The 24,958-nt window shown below is 35.3% G+C and overlaps 1 protein-coding gene across 2 annotated transcripts in view; it reads right to left on the bottom strand.

The window, feature by feature from the left end:
• Window positions 1-24,958, bottom strand: part of PTPRD (protein tyrosine phosphatase receptor type D) — a 354,920-nt gene that overhangs the window by 265,661 nt on the left and 64,301 nt on the right. For both annotated transcript variants that reach the window (XM_056514163.1, XM_056514162.1), the window contains exon 2: window positions 8,710-8,877. In XM_056514163.1, coding sequence (XP_056370138.1) covers window positions 8,710-8,794 — 85 coding nt within the window. In that variant the 5' untranslated portion in view covers window positions 8,795-8,877. The remainder of the gene's footprint in view (window positions 1-8,709; window positions 8,878-24,958) is intronic.

Genomic DNA, 24,958 nt, shown 5'->3' with positions numbered 1-24,958 from the left:
CATATTAAGAGTATGTCTGAAGATGAAAGTTTATAAAACAGGAAAAAAGGTGACTAGAGTTATCCACTAATGTACTTCATCTGTGAATTGTAAAGCTTCATAACACATCCCATGAAATAACTAATCCTTTTGTCTCCTGCCTCAAAGCAACATACACAAAACCATGTGCACACAGAGCTGGCATATAGGTGTGATCTGCTATCAGTAACACCACTATTGTAGTTTTCCTAAATTATAAACTGCACTTGCCAAAATGCTTGCCAAAGCCTCCAATTTCACTTCCTATTTTCATCTGTATTAAATTGTGATATAACTGTGATATAGTGTGATACAAGAATCTCCAGAACAGGTTTTCCAGAAAAGTTAGTGTCAATGAACACAATGCACAATGCCTGTTGAAACCATACATATTTCTGAGAGTAAGACTACAGCAAATGCTTTATTAGGACACAATAAGTCTTGTTATCTGCTATTATGTCTCCATGCCATATACGGGCACATTAGCCTGGGCAATTTTTGAGATCCATTCATGTCATATGCACAACTACATTAACAATGGCATTCCTGTTTGTTCTTTTACACTAATTTACGGACCTTCTGTACATAGATTTTTTAAGTTCCTTACGACTATAAATACTGTCTGCCTCCACAAGAGCGAGCAGTAACTTCCATTTTTTACCTGCTCTTAATAACTCTTCTACCAAATCCCCAAATTCCACAGTTCTGTTATTGCTGAGGAGGTGGATATCCATTCTGTTTTCATTCTCTCCTCTGCCCCCGTAATTTTGCATACCTCAGCCATAATCACCACAACCCACTTCTGCCAAGTCTCCTTGAAACTCAGTCTCAGCCTCCTCAGCCTCTTCTCACATGGCAGCTGTCCCATTCTCTGGACTATTTCAGCTGTCACTGAAAGCATTTTGTGTAACTCAGTTGTGTCTTCTTGAGAAATGTGTATCAGACTGTATTCTAGTATGGAAGATACAGGTGCACTAAGGTTCCAGTGATTTCCTCCTCATCCTTATTCCTCAGGTAGAATTAATCATAGGCTTAAAACTAGGGGGTTTTTTACATTAAAAAAAAAAAAAAAAAAAAAAAAAAAAGAAAATGGATTCTCTTTATCACTTCTGTAGTGAGTCTAGAACCTTCTGTACTGTCTATAAAATGCATCAAATTTGAATCTCAGAATACTCTGATATAGTAGCAAACTGATATTTATAACAAGTTTCAATAGATACAGTGTAATTGACCACAATCATCCATTAATGACCATTAAACTCAAATTTATTGAGCAAAGCTGTCTATTATAATTGCTACATTCTAAGAAGAAAATACGTACCCATCAGCTGAAATAAGCCTTTAGTTTTATAAAAAAACTTATTGCCAAAGATGATAGAAGTATTTTCCTAATCCTGAAACTCTGTTTTTCTCCTTGCATTTTCTCCAGTTTGTCAGCAACCACTGACAAACTTCCATGCATGAATACTGGCTTCACTATGCCCTTATCTGTAGGGTTAATTTGCCTTTTATCCATATTCATTCTACCTTTGTTTTTCAATCAAAAGATGTTAGATTCTACAACCTCATCTTAACACAGAGAATTTTTCACACAAAAAAAACCCCTTGTTTATTTTCAAAATCCTTACTTTTAGAGATACTATGCACTCTGTTGCTGGCAAAATGTGTGCTTTTTTAGTATAACAGGAGACCCACTGACTATTTCTCTTTTCAATCCAGATATCACCTGCCCATATTCTCTACAATTATTTTACACATTGAAGTGTATGTGATATTCTTGGATGAAAAAAACTACACAGGTGGAATTTCCCAGAAATGCCCATACCTAATTCACTGCCAAAATAAATTTCTTATCACTTTCTCTTATTGTTTCTGCCTTCTTCTTCACAACTGCATGTATTAAAACAGAATCAACAGCAGTGGAAACTCTCTTCCATCCATGTACTGGTCCTGAAGTAGAAAGCACAGAAAGCTTTACAAAGTTTATTAGAAATCAGTTCCTTAGTATTAATTAGAATAAAACTCTACCCATTTAGATTTCATGAAGACATACAGAAGAAGAATTTATATATCAAAAGAAAAAAAATTTAAACTTCTATTGAATTCTCTTAGTGACAACAGCCTGGTTGGGAAAAGCTCTCAGAATTTATGTTTTGTAGGAATTTGAAAATGTGTTATGCATTGTGAAATTCTATTCTTTGCTCCTATTTTGCACAGCAAGACTATGTCCAAAGCATTTACAGTTATGCCCCAGAATTTCTTGTAAACTAAATGACCATATGCCACACATTTTCAATTTTATGTTTATAAGTAATTTCACATTTTAATTGCCTCTTATCAATATATTCTCCTCAATTATACAACATGAAATTTGTAATCAATGGACAAAATTCCACATTCAATTTTTCTACAACACGTACCTTATGTACATGTTTTATGTAATTCACTGAAAGCCACAGTAACAATCTGTACACAAATTTATGTTTAAAACTATTTTATAGCAATTTAAAGTCAAGGTGTAACTTTATTTTCCACATAACTTCCTTTAGAAAGAAGCAGTCACAATATATTAGCAATTTTCAAATTTGAACCATCAAAAATTTGTTTAGAACATTGTGCATATTCATAAGAATTTGAAAGGATTAAATTTAAAAATATTTAGCTAATTATTTTGAACACACATGGCTTCAAGCAGACACTGCTTAAGCAAGAATCACCCTATACATGTTATTTTGACGAGAGCAAGTTTACTTAAAGATAAGGTGGACAAAAGTAAACGGTGACCTTTCTGTACACATTCAGACATTTATAATTTTCTAAAGATGTCAGAAATTTACTACTGAAACAGATGCTGCTACTCAACATTTTATCTCCACTCCAGCCAGTGAGGGTTAAGCCTCAGACAGGGGGTAAAAATACTGCAAAACACCACAGCAGATGTTGGTCTGTGTGAATATAACCTAAAAAAAAAAAAAAACAAAACCCTAAAATTTCTGTACCACAGCTTCTTCTTCCTTTTTCCCTGAGAGCCTTCCTATATTGAGATTATGATGTGTACCTCTAGTAAAATTTTGAATTATGCAGACATGCTCTTAAGCAATCTAGCAGACACGCTGGAATTCACTGCCAATTCTGACAGGAATATTAATGACTCACATTCCTTTATCTGCCAGTGGTCATTACTGATGCTGCAGGGAATTACATACAGTGAGATAACTACCCATACTGTAGTTTCTCCAAAAACACTTGCTGTTAACAGATAACATTAATCTAAATCATGTAAGTTTGTTCAACTCTGTAAGGCCATTAAAATACAGTTCCCATGTCTAGATTTTTGGGTGTCTGGGAAGACTGGAGACCCTGGATTTTTTTACTCTGGCTTTATACATGCTCAAAGAAATTCAAAAGATTTAGGCTTTTTTCACTTGGGGAACTTCTCTGCTTCTACAGTCAGACACAGGCAAAGTTGCCAGGGCTCAATGCTGATCAAATTCCCAGGCTTGCAACAGAGCTCTGCTCAGTGCTCTGCTTTAGGGAGCTAGGGGCACACAACCACCTGAAGTAACAGCTCTGAAAGAGACACAGCAACAAGCTCAGACCAGCAGAGATGTAGACAGAAAAATGTTCAGAAGAACCATTCTGCAATTTTCTTCAATGTGTTCTGAAGTTCAAAACCCTGACGATTTAATTCTGAATCTACACTTTACAAAATACATGCGAACCTTTTGTTCGTATTACATTTCAGAATGTTTTCTTATGTACAGATTTAGAGATAACCAAAACACATTCTTAAAAATAAATTAAACTGAAAAATTTTATTCCTCAAGTAGCTCACAATTTTGCTATTAATATTTGATAATTTACACAAGGTTAAACAGATATGATGGTAGTTATGGCTACTGCTGGAACTAAATTATTCAAATTTGCATGAATGTAAGGATTTGAAAAATAAGGGTTAGATAAATCCTGGCTCATGCAAAGAGCTTTATTACCTGTCGTTTCTGCAGCTAAGTCAGTATGTTTGGAATGATCGCATAATATTTTCATTTTCCCTGATTCTTAATCTCAACTATCACATTTATTCCAAAGACTTCACTTTGCTGCAGAGCAAAATGAATGCAGCTAGAATGGTTTGGTATGACTAACTGTCCCACTTTCCCCTAAAACTGAAGCTTTAACTGATAGGTGATTTACTTGACATATGTAATATCATATTTAACAAGTCAAATATAAAATAATTCTTGCAACAGTATATATTAATTTTCATCAAATCAATTGAAAAATGTCCTAGAGTTGAACTGAAAAGAGCAAATACAAATTCATGAAAAACAACAAAAGAAGAAATATAAAAGAAAATGGGAAGCTTTTTTCCTCCCCCAAAAAGATTCCCAGCCTATAGTTCAACTCCCTTAAATAATTTTATTAAAAAACATCATTATTATTAAAATAATCATTTTAATAATCACCATAATTTAAAAAAAAAGAGCAATATAACCAAAGGGCTGCATCTCACATGCATGCTATCAGCACTAATATAAAGACAAATTATACTGTAAAAAATTACCAATAAAGAACAGAAAGCATTTAAGTTTTTGTCACTGCCCATTCCTGAAAGCAATTAATTGAAATTACCTGTTCAAAGATGTTAGAATTTGAATATAAATCTAATTTACTCTGAAAAAAATTCAGTCCTAACTACCAAAGGTATATGTACAAAAAAGTAAATAATTTCCAGAGTGGGCCTCACTGCATATAGAGTTTATGAACTTACTCTGGAACAGTGGGGGTTTTTACTATGAACCATGCATGTCCACTAATAAGACATACTATAACATGAGTGCTTCCTGTAATTTAGTTCCTTTGAAAGATCTGTTGGGTAGTTTATTGATACAGACAAGTGCTTTGAGAGAAAAAAAAAATCAGTATGGACTGCATGAATGTGTTTCAGCTAGTCAAAGAACATAAAAAGTTTTTACAGAGTGGTATTGACAGGGAAAAACACACATGTTCCCTAAAAAGCAAATTTTTTTAAAAAAAGTGAAAAAAAAAAAAAAAAAGAGAGAAAAATGGTATCCCCAATACTAAATTACTGTCTTTACATCCTATTAAACAAGAATTTGTCTCAATTATCCCAACATCTGTTATAAGTAATCACTGTCCTGTCAGAACTGATTCTGGCCTAGAGATGATGGTATGATGGTACAGTGGTTACTTGCATGGTGGTAATTGTCAAAATATGCATTAGAAGCCAGAGAACAAGCTAAGCATTTTTCATATTTCAAACAATAAGGAATAGAAGCAATATACAACAAATGCATTGTTTTTAGTATTTCTCTTTTTTATAGTAAGCTGCAAACACTTCTGCTGAAGGAAAACAATTGTTGCTTCTGTTCTAAAACAGCACCTCCAAAGACCTAACAAAAGAAAAATGCCGATCAGAAGCCATGTAACCAAGAATGAAGGAAGAGCACTAAATAGACAAATATACTCGAATGCAGCAGGGAATTCTGAAATGCTGGTGGTCAGGCCTTTCTCAGTGTGGAAAAGGAACAGGACACACAAGAATCAACTCAATTACTAAAAACCAGGATGCAGAGTATCTGCAGAAAAATATTTGATTCTATTAATAGAAATTAAACTCTTTTTTTCAAAAATTGGAATTCTAGGAAATACCAGGAATAACACTTTTAGAAAGATTTTATATTTCCTGTATTTCTTTGATCTCAGTGGTTGAGCCCAATTACCCCTGGCAACATCAGAAACACATAATAATGTACCATATTTGATAGTTTTTGAAGAAATACGTTATTTAGGAGTCTCTGAAACATATATGCATCTTGTTATTAAATGGATAAACCTGCATAAAGCTTCTGGATAGTTACTCTTCTGTCAGTTCATTTAAATAAACACGAAAAAAACCAGTACATTTGTTACGACAAACAAAAGTATATGACTAATATCTCAGTAGACATGGTGAAGCATTGTCATCTACACCACTGAGAACAGCCCACCCAATGAAAAACACTGCAGACTAGCAGATCACTGTTCCCCAATAAAGACTAATGAACAAGTACTTTCTTTCCTCAGCGAAAATGTGCTCTACTCCTTCTTAGTGTGCACTGAACCTACAAACACCAAACATAAAGAAAGACATCTAAAAATATACTCATAATTCTTGAGATTTTGCACTTCTTGTATTTACAAGTACCACATCATATTACTAACACCAAAAGGTAAAAACAGCAAAGGTAGTTTTGCCACCTTTCAATTTTATTTTTCTCAGTCAAGCATAAATTCTGGATTAAGAGTAAGAATCAAATCTAGTTTGCACACATACTTGTTGACACAGTACGTTTATCAGCCCACACCAACACACTTCAGAATGTGGGGTCTTTCACAATGGTGGAGACAAACAAAGGTATCTAATTTCCTTCCTCTCTCAACTGTAAGAGTAAAACTGGAAAGTACTAAGGACTACCACTGGAAACCTGTTCAGTAGCATCAAGATGGCTTGATACTTGCATCCCACTCACAGTGATTTGACAGTGAGACTTGAAGAGCATGAGCTCCTTACCCATATGCAACTACTCTAGAAAGTGTACAATGCAGTGTCAATGTTTAGATATACCTTCTCTTCTGCAGTGCCTTGATGTTAGCAACAGGAGAATAATGGCAAAAAAAAAGGAAAGCACGGCCTTTACAGGGTAACAGAAAAATGTCGAATTTTTTGTTCCCTTTGTCTCACCTTCTGGGTCCTCTTCCCACTAAAATGAAGTAACATAGTCCTGCCACTCTTTGTGAAGAATTTCAAGAAAAGCACTAGGTCAAAGTAGGGTCTGGGACCCTTCTAAAAAGAGTAAGACAAAACAGGAACAAGAGTACGCGCAAGAGCAGAGCAACTCCAGCACAGCAGGAACTTTTCTTCAAGTAAGGAAGGCTAATCCTGGACAAAGACACACCTTTGTGTGTGTCTGCATACAGAAAGCTCAAGAATGCTGACCTATCTCACCCAGGACATACAATAACTATGTCTGTGGGGATTCAGTGTGTCTCCCAAATAAGGTACTGTGTGCAAGATGAAAATGTGACTATACTGTGACCCTCAAAGAAATTGGTAAAATAGAAGAACATTAATTTAATACTCACAGTATAAATGCAGTATTAAGCAGAGTCACATAAACATACATGACACACAATTTAATTAATATCATGTAATGTACACCATTTGTAGATATGTATGTAATTACTGAACTTAACAACTTAAAAACTGATTCATAATAAATACTTGAGAATTATAATCTCATTCTGAGAGAAACTGTCACAAAAAGCTGATCTTTGTGCATCCTACAACTTTTAAAATAGGCAGAATACCACAACTGCAAAACTGTCCAACATATGGGCCCACTTCCCAATTAATTATTTGCTGGCTAAAGTGTTAAAATGTCCTTGGCTTCACCTTAGACACAATCATCCCAGCTGGTCATTATCTAACTGGAAAAGGGCCAAAGAATCTCAGCTGTCAGTACACAACATGTATGTTTTGTCCTTTTTTCCTCCATTTACTTCACTTTCACATAGCTGCACCTAAAAGAAGGAAAGGTTGTTATGCATGAAACTGAAAAATTTTTGTATCACTTTTACTGCTGTGACTCTGTATACCTGGAGTGCAGGTGATAAGTGTGTGATAAGGAGTTCTTCTGTATGCATGTACTGAGAACTGATTCACCCAGCCTTACTAAAGGAAAGAAACACTCTGTGTTTCTACTTAATTTAACAGAGGTGTAAGAAACCAAAGAAGTCTTCTAAAGATAGAGCTGAAAAAAAGTTACTGATTGGTCATGTGTCTGCATAGAGTCAGGAACTAGTAGAAAAGTAGGAAAATATCCCTCAATGAAGTGAATGTTAGCAATAAGCTTGTAGCCAGAGGTAACAGTCAGCTTGCAGTAAACCTGCAGATCAACAGGTGGAAAGCAAATGGCTTTTCTCATTTGCACATTACTTCTGCAAGAAGCCAAAGGACAGCTGGGAGAAGGAACACATGTAAACAAGGCAGACCTAATGACTTCCTAATTAAAAAGAAGATATTATCTTCCCATTAATAGATAACCTAATTGACCAAACTCCAGCAGCTTCCCCTCAGTACAAGTAAACATAGGTGCCTTTCTTCACTGAATTGTCACATGTCTAGGCCAGCCACTAAGTCATCAGTTCTGCTTGATTTGTTTGGATACTGTACTCCGCGACAGCTGTCAGAAATAATACATTAGAACAGCTGTTGCTGCACTTACAAAGGGACAGGAATTTTAATTGGACTGGATATTAATTGGGAGTGGGATGTGTTTTTTTTAAATCAAAGTTAGGACAGAAATATTCAAAGAATGGCAGATGTCTTTAAGGTATTTGACCAATGTCTGGTAAGCAAAGTTAGTCTTTGTTTTGACTGTGTAATTTTGTGTCTCCACCATGTTAGCATGAACGACTCCATGGTTAAGAAAATGGGCATTAAGAAGAAGAGTAAGAAAGTTGCACAAACAATCCTTTTAAGACAGTGGTTGTGATCTAGCAAGGACCTTGAAGTTTTTGAAGAATGCCTCAAACGGAAGCTCATTCCGAGACTCTCAGTAATCACCAGCTGAAAACAAAACTATTCATGATGGCCAAGGCCTAAGCGTAAAGGAATAATAAACTTACTTTCAGCATCAGCATAGAGTAGCAAGCACAGGAGCACCACCATTGGCCTGACAACGTGCATCATCCGACAGGTTGGCACCAGCATGCTTTGGCAGCCTTGTTCTCACTGGCTTAGAAGCCACTGCGAGTCTGTCCAGCCTGAAATTTCAGAGGAAGTATTTTCAGAGCCTGTGAAAAGATAAAAATACAATTAGCAAAAATAAGGCAGAGTTTTTCTTTTCTTCTTTTTACGCAACCACAACTTGAGGCAAAACAATTTTAGAAGACAAAAGGGTAAGGCAGAAAGGGAAAGAAACATAATTAATTTCATGTTACTGGTACATACAAGAAGATCCAAGACATAAGTATATGCTAGCACTGTTACAACACATTAGTGTACCTTTACCACATAATCAAACAACTGTCATATCCTGCATCTTCAGTCAGGACAATAGCATGTTCTGAACCAAAGAAACGAGTATTGTTGATGAGGTTTAAGACATCACTGGAACTCATGTTGCAAGAAGGTAATCAAAGCAGCTTAGATATCCTTAACAAATCCACATGCAAACAGGGAGTTGATGCCATGGCATCTGGTCAGAATAACATCACAAAATCTACTTCAGAACATATTATTAACATATTGTATAGTTCAGCAACTTTCAAAGGTTAAAATTCCTGTTGTGATTTCCTGTACATATCTGAATTATGCCTAATAGAAAAACAGAAATCTGGCATTGAATAAAGGGCTGAGATCTCAATTCAATCCATCTCATTTATTACAATGTGTAATTGAAAAAGATACACTGGTAGAAATACAGGTCAAGTACCTGACTTGAAAGAACAGTTGTCTTATCCTTATCCAAATATGCTACACTAACAGAAATTAAGGAATATAAAAATATTTTCCCCCTCAGACAGGAAATACTAGACATATCCCTAAAGAGCATAGACATTGGCACTAAAATAACGTGAAATGCAATTATATTTACATACAAGGTTTGTTAAGTTTGATTCTACCTTCTTCATTACCACACAAGTGGCTTCCATGTTGCACAGATGAAAACCAAGAGGGCAGAGAAAAAAGTATACTAATTATTATTCCACTAAATAGATCTTACAGTTTTGTGGGTGGCATAAAGAGCTCATTTTCACTACAGGGGAATGCTCAAAAGAATTTACTCAAGGAAGAAAAGATATGAGCAGCTGGTAGAAATCTTTGCTATGTTATGAATCTCTTTTGTAAAATTATCTTTTGAATCAGCTACTGCTACCAAAAAATACAAGCCTAAGAAATCTTCATAGGCAAAATGCTGAAGGCACCAGCTCTCCCCTTTCATCGCTACCATCTTCATGCCAGCATTTCAAATGACAGCAAAGTCCATGAGACACCAGTCCTGTCGGACTCAATTTGTGTCTGTGCAAGCGTATCAGAGCCAACTGCTGTGTAATGATTCCAGAACTATCACAAAGATGGAGATGTATGAAATTTACTTCCAAAGAAGAGGTGGTTTTTATTTTGCTTCTTCTGGAATGCAGGAGTTACAGAGGAGCCCTATCTCTAAAGGCAGCTCACTTAAGAACAAAACTATCTTTTCATTAGTACACAACCACACTAGCTGATGTGTGAAGGTGAACAGAGAAATGAGGTGGGTACTAAGTACTCCCTTAGTCCTTTCAGGGGCAGAACACTGATAATTAATAAGGGGAACAGAGAAGGGGGAAAAATGGTATTTGTTTTACAAAGCAGTTTTTAAATGGGGCACTGGGGCACATTATTTTCATACATTTCAAGCATTCCCATCAAAATATTAAATGTGGTGGCTAACAGGAAAAATATTACTGTCTGCTTGGGGAAAAGAGGAATTTTAAAACTTTAAAATCCTGATATGTGAATATGCATTTATCCTCTACAAGCTGTTTGCAAATGAAGGGATGTATCACAAAACCTGGCAAAGGTTGAAAAGAAAAAAAGAGCTTTTTTTTTTCCGTTTTTTTTTTTTTAGTGAAACCTCATTCCATTCTCTCATTCTAAATGCACATGCAACCACTTGGGAATACTGCACTCATTGTGTCTGCTTTGAAGGTAATATTCATTATCACTCAGGTCATAAAATTAAAGTCCTCAGTATTCCCCTTCTTTCATGTTTCTGAGAGTCATGACTTTAGCTAACCTGGTAAATACACCACGGTTTCCAGAAGACTCTGCTTGTTGTTTGTTCTGCCTCTTAACCTGCTTAGGCCTTTAAGCAAACTTCTAGTATTTTAGCTTAAGGAAACACAAGCACTAGAACAAAGATGGTGATTGAATTGTTTTTCTTTCAAGTTGAAGATACACTGTTAATGGAGGCATGGAGGTGATGGATGGTGTGGTAACATAGAGAGAAGCAAGGCAAGACACATTCAGGTGCTATCAAGATTCTCCACAAAAGCCTACCTTGCTTTTACCCACAGGGGAAACAAAGACCCTGCTAATTCAGACCCTGATAACTGTACCAACATTGATAATGTATCACGTAGGTCTGCTGGCTTATTTGTGAACAGGAAGATGTAATTCCTTAAAAGGACTAAATGAAATTTTCGAGACAACTATCAGCTTCTACATCAAGCTACCTTAGTAGCTCCACAATGAAAGACTCATCTAAAGCATTATTAATTCTTAAAATTAAATTAAGTTCCTTTCCTTTTCTGTTTCCTCCTGATGATGGTTTGTTACCTCCTGAGTGTGGTACCAGAGACAGTGAAAATACAAACAGTATTTGCAGCATCAGGTTACACTAACCTTGTCATCACAGGACCAATACTTGCCTTGCAGAATAGATTCTGGGTGAGGCACCGTCTTAGCAGCCCCTATCACCACATTCACACTGCACCAGGGCAGAAAGATGGGATTTCTTGCCAGTAGAAGATCACAATAACTATACAGAGGTCAACATTCTTTGGAAAAAATTTCTCTTTAAGAAACTTTACTAAAAGCTGTTATTATTTTAGGCTAAGTGCTATATAACTGATGTATTAAATAATTAAAATTACTCTCCCAATATCTCTAAAAGAGCTGTCTATGAAACTAGGTAATACATCTAACAGTAACACACCAGTAAGTAAGAGGATAGATTTTCCCTGATTAGTGGTATCTATTAACAGGATCAGTAAAGGTGCAGATGTGCAGCTCACCAGAGTGTTCAATACAGACAAAAAAGAATTCTCCTCAGCAGGAGCACAGCAGATGATAGTACCAGGGCACAGGCACGTGCACCAATTATCCTCAAAAGGATCAACTGGGTGAATGGAACATATAAACACCAAAATGATTCACTGCAGTCTTGTTTACTTTAGTAGCAAAAATAATTTTTAGGTGCTATCACGGTACTCATAAGATGGCTCCTGCTTCAAGACAGCTACAGGGAGCAAATTTTAGGGAAAAAAAAAAAAAAAGAAAAAAAAAAAAGAAAAGTAAACAGTGATTTTTTAAAATCAGTTTGTTTTCCCATCCCTGAATGTGCATTTAAATGCTTGCTAACATAGAAATTCAGCTCAGCAGGGAGGAGTTGTCAGAAAATTCTTGAACATGGATAAAAAAGAACTTGTAAACAGATTCAGGGAGCCACATTGAAAAAAATAACAAAGTAAAAAGTAACTTACAAAATTTTTGAAGGAAGGGATTATGAAGGCATGAGAGTTCATTTGTGCTACAAACAGGATTTCTGATTCAACTTTTCCAAAGTTTTAAATTGTTCAGAGATAAGATTTTAGTTTATGATAATCTCTGGTTTGTCTCAAGGACTTCCCATAGAAACCCTCTATACTTTCCCTTAGAAAAGTAACTGGATATACCTTATATTAAAAAAAAAACAACCAAACAATGGTGTTTCTCTAAGAATACATGGAAGCAAAGACTAAAACAGAAGACTGTGGTGAAATTCTGTTTTGACACTTCATTCATCACATCTGCAATCCATAATTACATCCATTTCCAAGCCACAGATTTCTAATACCATGGAAATGCAAGAGAAGAAATATAAAAAACAAATTTAAAATATTACTAGTGATGGAAAAGGTGCAAATTCTTCCAATATTTGCATATCAATCATGACCCCTCCGTACAAAAGAAAATTTTTTTAAAAATCACAGAAAAATCTTCCTTGCATAAAAAACTAACTGACAGCTGAATCATTACTGGAAGGAATAGAAAATAATGCAGAAAATTAATTCTCATAAGCTCTTTAATCAAATTCAATTCAGAAATACCTCTGGGTAAAACAATGTCTTTTAAAGAGAATTAAATGTATTTTCCAAAGCAACAAGGGCAACTGGCAGAAGCAGAAGTTCCATATTTTGCCTGCTCTTTCATTGATTAAACATGATAAATGTTTTCATAGTTGACCTGCTGGAAAAATTCCACGTTTCATTATGCTGTTATTTAAACAAAATCCAAAATACAAATACGTGATTAAGGAAATTTGAAGGACAGCTGTGCTGAGTGTTCAAAAGTTTAGTCTTATCAGTCTCTGGATAACAATACACCCTAATGCTTGTCTATCATTGCTGAATCTCCCTGTTACAGTTATTTCAAGAGCACCTATCCTTTCTGATGTCATGCAAGCATTTGAAATGCATCACTATAAAAGCACAAGTAAGTTGTAGTGCTAGGTAGAATTTTGCCAAAATAAAACAATTTAATCCATCAATCCAATTCTACACTGTAATTCTATTTTAGACTTCAACAAAGATTCCTCTGTTACCATGAAAAATAGAGCAGATTTTTTGGTAACTGAAGAAATAGATTAAATTATTTAGGGAATAAATCAACTCAATGATCTTGGAATCACATCACTGGGATGTTTTTCTCATTTAGAAAGTTGTTTAAAGGCTTCTGTTTTTTTGCTTACAAAAAGACTTATGTTCATACAGAATCTTAAACCCTACCCTTGCCTAGCCTGATGTTTATAAAACTTCAGCTCCATTCTAAATTATGGAATAAAGTACCAGTTGTAAATTGACAGATATCTCAAACCTTACAACCTTCTGCCATCTTAGTCACTTCTGCAGATCGTAAGAACTTTTCTTATATTTGGCAGAACAATTCATTAGAACCCTGCCTAACTTCTTAACTTAGTGATTTCCAAATACTGGCTCAAGGAAAAGACTTCATGCTGGCAATGACTGAAGTGCTAAGCTGGAAACAGTCTTGCCAGATGAGAAAAGCATACCATGTTATCTGTCTATGGATATGAAAGCTATGTATTGTTGAGAATCTATGGAAATAATTTAAACCATATTACAAAGCCACAGATAATAAGCAGACAAATATAAGATCTTCCACTAAAACTGACTTCTTGCCTGAACAAACACAAACTCTGCCAATACCCTGTCTTGACTCCTGTAAATTATTTGCATACATTAACCCTGAAGTAGTCCTGCTCTGACTTTGCCCATACAAACAATTAAAGAAAGCAAACTCTATTCTGACACTTGCTAAAATAAAAATCTACAGACCCACAAAAAACCTCAACCAAAATACAAATAAACAAAAAAACAAACAAAAATCCAAAATGAATCAAACAAAAAAGAAAGGAATCAATTAAAAAAAAAAACAAAAAAACCAAAACAAACACCCAAGAAAACAGAAAGATAGACAGAGAGACAGAAATGGGGAAAAAACAGCAGCAGCTTACAAAAAAAAAAACAAACTAAAGAGAGAGCTAAGGTACATATCTTGACCACGCTGTTATTTCACTCTTTCTTCAGCCACAGAAGAGAAACAAGGTGAAATCCATACTAAGGGGTCTAGGATCACCAGGTCACTCATTATTGATGTCCTCCAGTGGTGTGAGGCTCAACAAGGCCAGTGCTGGGTCCTGCCCTTGGGTCACAACAACCCCAGGCAGTGCCACAGGCTGGGGCAGAGTGGCTGCAAAGCTGCCACAGGAAAAGGAGCTGGGGGTGCTGCTGACAGCAGCTGGACATGAGCCAGCAGTGCCCAGGTGGCCAAGAAGGCCAATGGCATCCTGGCCTGTTCCAGCAATGGTGTGGCCAGCAGGAGCAGGGCAGGGATTGTCCCCCTGTACTCAGCACTGGTGAGGCCACACCTCAAATCCTGTGTCCAGTTCTGGGCCCCTCAGTACAAGAAGGACATTGAGGGGCTGGGGCACATCCAGAGAAAGACAAAGGAGCTAGGGAAGGGTGTGGAGCACAAGTCCTGTGAGGAGAGCTGAGGGAGCTGGGGGTGTTTAGCCTGGAGGAGGCTCAGGGCAGATCTTATCACTCTCCACAGCTGCCTGACAGGAGGGTGCAGCCAGGTGGGGGATCAGGCTCTTCTCAACAGTGCCGGAGTAAACTGTCTTAAGTTGTGCAACGGGAGGTTTAGAACAGATACTAGGAAAAATTTCTTCACTGAACAGGTGGCTAAGGATTGGAAGAGTCTTCCTTGGGAAGTTGGTTGAATTGCCAGCCCAGGAGACATTCAAAAGACAGGCAGTGATTAGGAACATGCTTCGGTGATGGACTTAGTGTTACATTACCAGTTGGACTCAATCTTAAATGTCTCTTCCAACGTAAGTTGTTCTAGATCCCATGATTCTATTAACTGTTTCCTCTGAAATTTGGTTTAAGAATTATACAATGACTATGTTTATGCAAAAAGATCTGCAGACTGATTTCTGTCTTATTTGCCTCAAAGTAACAAAAAGCGAAAGAACGTATCATTACTACTACATTGCCATGCACAGTTTGTTACTCTTCTTTGGCTGTCTATTACATTACTTGAACAACACCGGAGCTGTGCAGCTGCCACCTCTTGAGCAGGTGAGACACATGCAAACACATTCCTGGAGCCACTGTGCCATGTACCACATCCTGTCAGCCAGGAAAAGGGTCTCCAAAGCCAGCTTTCAAGCACACGCTCCCAGCAGTCTACGGAAAAGCACAGCTAGCAAAGGCAACCAGACTCTACCATGAGCAGCTGAGTGCTGAGACCTCAGTTACTGTCCAAGGAGGCATCTGTCTGTGGCTTGCTTCTTCACAGAGCTAGGTATGTGGATGACCTAGCAAGAAGAATGATTCTACAGCTCCGCTGCTATGAACAGGACACAGACGTTAACATGGCTTTTATCTAAACAGTCAGCTTATTTTCAGGAGAATTTTGCCCTTCCTGTATCTTTTTCAGCAGGGATATTGTGAAAAATACAAGTTATTCCTCACTTTTAGGATCAGGCTAGTTGAAGCATACCACGTAACACAGATATTAAAATAAAACTAGAAATATATTTGCAAGTTCAGAGCTAAGAAGTCAAATCTAACTTCAGTATTACAATGCAATTTTTCTCTGTTCTCTGCAATAGTTTCTTTTATGGCTTTTCTTTTTCTTTTTCACTTAATGGTTTTGTTTCAGAACTATCCAATATACTTGTTGGCTGATCAGATTGAAGCATGACTGACTGAGACAGTGAATTTGCAGTACACACAGGACAGCAATCCAGCTGCAGCTAGTTTAGCCTGACTGCACTTTATTATAATGTTGCTGATGGCAATACAATCGTATTAGAGGAAGAGATGGAGAGCTGAAATGGTTATTTTTCAAAAGTAGTTGGCATTATAAAATTATTTGGTAATAAAAGACAAAAACTTCCTGAAGCAATAGAAGCATTATGCATTTCCCATACTAAGATACGGCATAATAGTGCATGGTCTTCTTTTGGAATAAAGATGACAACTACAAAGTATCTTTAAAATATAATGCATGTTTTACTACACTCAGAGAAAAAGTAAAAATAACCTTATAATCTCTGAAAAAGAGAGTTAAAAGGCAACAACAACCTATAGATACTTTATTGTTAAATTTTCCTTATTAAGGAAAGTACCAAGTAGACAGCAAAGTAATGTCATAATATTGACAAGCCAATTTGATACCAAATAAAATCATAAAATCATCAGCCAGAGAACATGATTCATAGCATGTTTTTCTTTACAGACCTTGTTAACTACTATAGATTTATCTGTAACTAGAAGAAATGAGTGGCTTAGTAGGGCCACTTGAAGTGGCATTTCAGGTGCTTCATAGAAACTCTCCTTCAATTCCCTTCAAATGGGGAGTGAGAAGCAGAAATTTTAATCCTCTTGTATTTGATCTGGTGAAAGCCAACTGAGATCAACAAAATTTTTCCACTGTGAAACATTAAACAACCTAACAATCAGAGGCTGTACAAAGCATTAACCAGTACACATGCACTCGTTTCTCATTTTTGACTTTCAGATTTTCTCTGCACTTTGAAGTGGTGCAGCTCCCATACTCAGAGCTTTCATTCACATTGTTTTGCCCAGGCATCTTGGCACTCATACGTCTTAGCTACAAGAACATGATAATAAAAAATATCCCTCTTAGGCCTGTGGTTCATCCTCTTACAACTCTGTTACAGAGTACTAGAATAGATTAAAATGCATTATGTATTTTATATACATATATAAAATATATGTATATTTTTTATTTATTTATATACATATACATATATACATATACATATATATACATAATACAATATGTATGTATTCTTCACTGGGTTTATGTTCTTCTCAGGAGACTTTTCCGCAAGAATGTTTCAAATCCAAGTTCTGCAACAGCTTCCCGAGCACACATCTTTTTTGGGTTGATGATATTAAAGAAAAAAATAACTGTGAGTTTATTCTTATAAATTTGCTGGCCTTAGCAACAAGCTAATAGTTTCTAACCTAATTGTTAATTACACACTGACATTGTGTAACCTTCATCTTCTTTTGCAGCATCTTTTTGTCAGTTGTCAGTAACAAAGGGAGGGTTTGTGCTACCACCCAAATGAACATTATTTTCATACAAGGTATGAGAAAAAATAAATCTAAACTCTAGTGTATATAGCTGTAGAAGTATCCCTGCCTCACACACAAAGGCTTCCAGAACTTCTGCATTTTCTCTCTGCTTTCAGCTTTTTCATTTCCAGAATTTCTTGATGGAAAGTAGTATTCAGTAAACATACTGCTATGAATACTGCTATATAAAGAGTTTAACCTTCAGCTACACAATTCTTCATATTTAGCCATGATGAAATTAAAGTAATGAACTAAGGAAAGTAGAGAACTAGTTTCATTACTAATCCAATTGAGAAAATATTGAGTCTAATGAAATATTTAAAAGTTCATATAAGTGGCTTTCAAAAAACATTTTAGAATTTTACCCTTATGTTCTGCACAAAATACCATCAACTTACATTACAGTAACTTTAAGCCTTTTGGATAGTCACACAGAAGTACCAGAAGACTTTTAAAGACTCATCTTACATTAATTCTCTTTTTAGAACATTAAACAAAAGTATTTACAATACTTGGAGGAAATGTGCCATATAATCTTACTGTCTACTAGCACCTTTAGCATTCATGTTATCAACATTGTTTCCCAAACACAGGCAGAAAAAGTTTTATGCCTTTCCTTCCCCAGAAAAATGTCACCCACGTGACACTCAAATTCCACATGAAACACAAGGCTGTGACTGCCAGTCTTTTGTGCAAATGAAATCCCAAGGCTGTACAAATTAAACTATGAATGAGGGCTGTACCTGGCAGTGGGAACTCAAGGCTCAAACATTCCTCTGCAGTGTTAGCACTATCTCACAGAGATAAAATCTCTATAAGTTTTAGAGGGTGCTACAAATAATGGTATGTTAAATAATTTAAAAACAAAATCTAACATAACTTAGACAATTCCAGTTTTGGCTTCATTTACTCACAGTCATTAGTTTTAACTAAGAAGCCGGCTGGATGAATGGAAACTTTTTTTGTCGTAGTTGTTGTTCTTGGGTTTTTTTGGTTTTTCTTGTTTTAGATGAGTGCATTCTGGTTATACTCATAACAAAGGACTAGTTTTCAATACATCTAAAGGCTATAGATGAGCCTGATGTTCTGCTTGGAACACTGCAAGGGACTTGTGGGAGTTTCATCTTTCACAACAGAAATGCATGAGCAAGTATTATAAACCCAGTAAAGTTTCTGCAGCATTTCTATTATAACTGATATGTCTCTGTGTGTATGTGCAGTCCCAGGAGTATTGTTCTGGATTGATTAGCATCTTTATAATGAAATGCTCGATTACAGCTTTGAAATAGATAATTATAAAGGGAGGGTGTATTTTCCAGTTAGGGATTTTGTTTTGATTTTTTTTTTTTTTTTAAATTATCAGTGCATGAAAGGCAGCTGTAGAAGTTCTGACTGCACTGTCGCCTCTTTGGAAAGCAACTACATTTTGTTGCTCTCAGTGTGCGTAAGTTAAATTGAATTGCTAGTTATGACTGATATGGGAGTTTTATTTTCAACTGTCAGGGTGTGCAGCCAGCTGTAAACAATTTTTCAATATCTTGAAAAGCCTCATCTGAAGTATACAGATGTGAATGACTTTGGGACCTTGTCATTAGTAAACAGAAACATTTTTCAAAACATTTTCCAAAAAATTTTCCAATCCTACTTCTTCTGTGTGAAAGAAAAAACAAAAACTGTAAAAAAAGGTACATATTATGGATGTTCTGCATAACTTCAGCAGCGTATGTATAAAGACCAAAAAAACATTGGTGGCATGTCCAAGTTTGGGCTCATGTTTCAGACTCTCTCTTATGTGTACCATATTGTTGTTAAAACCACCTTCTGCCAAGAAAAGCGACTCATTTTTTATGAGGCTTAACAGCAAATGAGTGGGTAGGGAAAGTGTCTTTGATTTCAAGGGCTAGAATTCAAGAGAAAAAACTGTAAGTATTTCCTTTCCTTAGTGCTCTGCACGCTGCATCAAGCCCTCAATTTTAAGAGGTCTTCTACTAAAGAAACTTATGCAGCTATTGAGCTGATGTTTGAATGGTTTACTCAATGAAGGTGCTAGAAGATACAGGAAAAATATTATTTTATTTTTTATAAATTAGGACAACAGAAACAACTGGATTAAGTGAGAAAATGCAGGGATGTATCCCAAGCAATCTCTAACCCCTTGATATCCAAAACCAGAATTCCTTAGTCCTACTCTCCTCCACTGATGCCAGCACAAGGTTATCCATGCTTGGTTAAATAGTAACAGGCAGGTCACAGGCTAAAGGACAAGAGGAGGAAGAAAGCAGAGGATGTTTTACACCTTAAACAAAATCTAAACTCCATAAAGGTGGTCTTGTTCAGTACCTGCAGATGAGTCTTTTGAAGTCCAAAGGACATAGACTGTTACCTTACTCTTTATAAAATTCACATCACAATCATGTCCTAGTTATTAGCACTGTGGAAACAAGTATTTCCACAAATTATGTCATTAGTGCACACTTCTTTTTTAAAAGTTCTGGAACTAAAAATAAAATAATTTGTTTAAAGAATTTTTTTTTTGCAAGTCAGCTCTCCATGAAATATTAAAGAAATTTGAATCATTATTTTTGCATTTTAACCAATGCACATATTTTTTTTGGTTTTTTTTTTTTCTTTTAATATTTAAGCATAATCTTTAGGTCAGAAAATAAGCAGCCCTGATACATTAATTTAGTCATGTCACAACCACTGTACGGCCACATGGACACTTCCACATCAAACAATTTTATTTGAAATGTTGTAATGGAACATCCAAATTTTCAGACCAAACTTCCACCAGTCTGTGTCAGAGACTACTTGGGATGTAGGACAAAGATGTACACTTATTTATTAAGGTACCAAAAGTTACAATTTCGGAAGATGGCTTGAATTTATCTACATAAATAAGATAATACATAAATATCTACATATAAGACTCTGTTTTACATCTTATTTGTGGATTCTGGAAGGTACTGGAATGCGTTGGTGTAATTCTTTTGTTCCTACAATCCACCATAATTTTTTTTCATTTTCATCTTGAACAAACACATCTGCTCAACAGCCAAAGCAGTCATCAAATTTGGCACTGAATTTGGTATCCAGCACACTTCAGATCAGTATGTAAAATGTTAAATCAGATCACTGCTCAGAATTGAGAAATGTAGAAATGTGGAATTTCATTCAAAACTCATTAAACTTTAAAGCGAAGTATCATAATCAAATCAATTACAATAATTTCTGCAGTTCTGACTCTCACACAGGTTCATAGCTATTTTATATTATTACTCACATTCCCATTTTTTGATATTATTTAAATGTCTTAAACAATTCTATCATTTTTTCAATGCTCTGCTACAGTTTAATTACAGAAGTGTAATAAAAAAATGATGTACTGACACACTGCTCTTTTTCATATTTTGTTTTCTCTTAAGCAGACTTCTAACTTAACAATCACTGCTGTCACTCTCAGCCCTTCCTACCTTTTTCTCACAGTGAGATGCAAGAAACTGAAACACTGAAATCCCTCAGAAATTAGGCACATTTGAAAATTTATTTTAGAAAACAGAGGCTGGACTCTGTGAATATATGTTGGAGGTAACACCTATATAAGAGAGTAAAATACAAGCACAAAGAAAGATTATGCTACTTTTCTGTAGGAATATCCAACTGCACACACATACAACTGTATCTACTCCTATGCTATCACTTCACAGGTATCCATGGAAGTTTATTATGGCTTACTAATGGGTCTGCAATCATGAGCAAACTCTGTATCCATAAATACTCCTGAAAAGGGTTCTTTCCTGACACAGACACAATACTGGACCCTAATCCTAACTGAATCTAAGACACCCACTGTAACACTTAGTTACAGAAAGGTCAGTTAACATTTAAACAAATCTTTGTATTTAATTCAAGCAGCTGAGGCAAATGGGCTGATCCCTCTACTGCCTCAAAGGATGGTTCTCCAAATTTGTAAGTGGTCTTTATATTAATTTAAAAAAATAAATAAAAAGAAACCAACAAAAACTCACCTTTAAGAAAGGTCATGGGGATATTCTACTGAGTACTACAACACTAGTAAACTTCCTTTGAAAATGGATCTGAAAGAGAATTCTCACTTCCACATCCTGAAAACACTGGATATCCACTTTACAACAAGTAACGTTAGTCTTCATCACACTTATCTATACGCAACACATCTGCAAGAAGTAGGAATTATCAGACTGTCTAATTATCAGACTACTGAAAACAGAACCTATTTGAATGACTCTTTTTTTTCCCCCTGACACTCTTTAAGACGTTTTACTAGGCAAAAGATATACCAATTAGCGAAATTAAATTAGCAAAAAAACTAGCAAAAAAAAAAAAAAAAAAACCTTTTCCTGTCACGGTGCACGCACACCAACTGAACTGCTCTTCTTATAAATTGTGAACTAAAAAGGAAGCTTCATTTTTTTTTCCTTAAGGTGATTTCAGCATGTCTCATTTGAGTCATACACCAAATCAAATTTTTTGTAATGCGTGGAATATATGTGTAATGAATCTGTATTTTTACACCAAGATACATCTAGTTGCACAGGTGTATTTCTACAGATGTATAGATGTATTTTCTTATACATCCGTAAATCATCAGAATAAAATTTAAAATAAAAAATCAGGGAAGACACTTGTATTAGAGTCAAAACCTTTTACATCAGTAGTCAGAGTAAAATCACGGTTTTATTATTCAATTACTTGAAGTGTGAATGACAGACCATGATGCAGTTTGCTCTGCTGGCAGAGCTTGCCCTTGTCTCACAGAAACTATCTGCAGTTCAAATATTCACTTCCTAAGCCTGACATGATTTAAAAAAAAAAAAAACAAAACAAAAAACAACCCAGATCTAAAGCTAAATTTAGAAGATATATTACACATCTTTCAAACAAGGAAAAATGCAGTGACTGAATCTGGTAAATACTATCTCTTAATCAATGCAGCTGCTTTTGTTAGCAATTCTTTCTGGAGCATTCTCCAGAGTGTTTCCACTGTGTTCTCAAAGAATCTAAACAACCTGTTGAATTTTTATCAGCAGAAAGTGACATGACAGCAGATGGGATACACAGAAAATTGAAATCATGTGTACATAAATCTATATGTTGTTTACTTTATATATAGCAATTATTCAAAAAATGTTATTACTGTAAAACTGTAAGGTGGATATGCAATTATTTCTTTCTTATATAACAGATAAATATATTTTTATTATAATTAATAAATATATTGCTTATGAAACTCTGAGAGACCTCGACTTAATAATACCTGTAATCCCAGTTTATTTAATGCTTACAATTCTTCTGAATTGTTTTGTATACTTCTTCCTACGGGTGAGTGTGAAAGCACATAGGTTCTCTAGTCAGTGAACCAAACTACTTAGACACATTCCCTTTTTTAATAAATATTTTCTTTGCATCTATGCCAGGAAAGGACTCCAAAACCACACAAGTGACCTAAGGTCATGTAAATATTCTCTTCCTACCTGGAAAGAGGAAAAACTTGCTTAACTTTATCAATTAGAGCTATTGTAAGAAATAGGTATCACTACCCGTTGTATAAAAGTGAGAGGCAAGTCTCACTTGAAATGTCTGGTAAGGCAGCAAACTTTTACACTTCTCTTTCATTCTATACAGGTCATTATTCAGATCATGGACCATGGACACTGAAGATCTGTAAGCAGCAGAAATTCATTCTTATCTCTAAACTGGCTCAAAAATAAAGCAATCTAAAATTGCAAAATACTTCTAAATTTTGAAAAGGTCATATGAATACAGAGAGCATGAAACAATACCATTATCTGTAAAATTCCAAAGGCTGCTCCTTCAACTTTGTAAAATCATGTTTTACTGATGCATTCTAATATAATATCAAACTAATACCAGTTATTATTAATTATAATAATTTAGAAAAAATATTAAAATATTTTTGCAGATTTCAGCTCATCTTTATTAAAACAGACATATAAATTTTAATACATTTGGACAGTTCCCTGATTTTGTTGTTTGTTAAAGCAATAATATTTCAACAAAAATTAGCTGGAGTAAATTTCAATGCCTTGGAAATAAACTAGACTGTGAAGAACAGAGAATCACTTAGAATCATAAATCAGATAACCAAAAGAAAGATGGTTTCTTTCTGGATGATTTAAGAATTTCTTTTAATCTTGCTTTGATTATATTAGCATTAATAGCCAAAAGAACTAAAATACCAGCCTTGCTCTCCAAAACCCAAGTTCTTATCTATATTGTACAGAATACAGGTAGAAAAATTCTGACTGCAAAGTTCATTGAATAAGGCTGTGATTTAAAATGAAAGCACAGAATTCACCTGGCTGGTGAATTTCAATTACTTGTCCTGCAACTAACAGAAAAACCATGCTCCCCAAAACCCCAGTACAATTCAGTCTTTTTGCCCATATGTACTACCACTACTATTTTATACTGTAAATGTCCCACTGTTTTAGAACCAGTATTTTAAAAGGATCTCACAACTGGTGTCAGAAAATCCCAATATAAGCAATTTTAAATTATGTTTTCATGTTGATAGTGAATTGCAAAAACTTTCATTGTAGTCATAGAAGTGAATTTTCAATTCATGCCATTTGTCTACACCCACTGAAGATTTCATTACTTATCTACTACTGCCAACTTTTTTTCACAAGCAGAAAGCAGATTCTTAATGAGCTGTTCCTATTTCTTTATTTCAAAAAGGAAACAGTCAACATATGCACCAGTGTCAAAACCTGGACTAGCAGGTTTTGCTCATAGCAGAAAACACTAACCACAAACATCAAACTCCTCCATAAAAGTAGAAATCTCACCACACTAAAACTGACAAAAGATTAATTACATGACTACAATGGGCTGCTCCAAGTGATTTTAACATGTTTGCCATGAAGTATTGCTAAATACCTGGTAAATAGTACTAGCTTCCTTAAAAATCTCAGATTAAACATCTCAACATCAGAACAGTCTAAACAGTAATCTACTTGAGTAGAAATAAAAATCAAAACCAAGTCTAAGTTTGTTGACAAACTAGCAAGGGGTCTGAAAACATGATCTGTCAACCTATCCATCAATCACAAAAACAAGGCTGAGAGAAAAATATCTTAAGTATTCTTACATTTTGCCACACAACTACAGTGCAGTCTTTTGAGATGGTTCATGTAGCTGTCTGAGAGAAAACAGAGAGGTCTTTCATATATGTACTTTTACCATACAACACAATAATTTATATATGCTAGAAGTTGAAAATTGTTTGCCTGAAGTCAATATTTTAGCCTGGTAAAAATCTAGTTTCTTTGTTTCTCTCCTGCCTCTGTAAAAAAGAATAGAACAGTGCTATCCTTGTAAACTGAAAAGGCTTTCTTTAGTTTATAGAAAGTATAAAGCTAACAGTTTA

Source organism: Oenanthe melanoleuca, chromosome Z, assembly GCF_029582105.1.
Source record: "Oenanthe melanoleuca isolate GR-GAL-2019-014 chromosome Z, OMel1.0, whole genome shotgun sequence".
Lineage (NCBI taxonomy): Eukaryota > Metazoa > Chordata > Aves > Passeriformes > Muscicapidae > Oenanthe > Oenanthe melanoleuca.
This window is presented reverse-complemented; position numbering and strand designations above follow the sequence as displayed.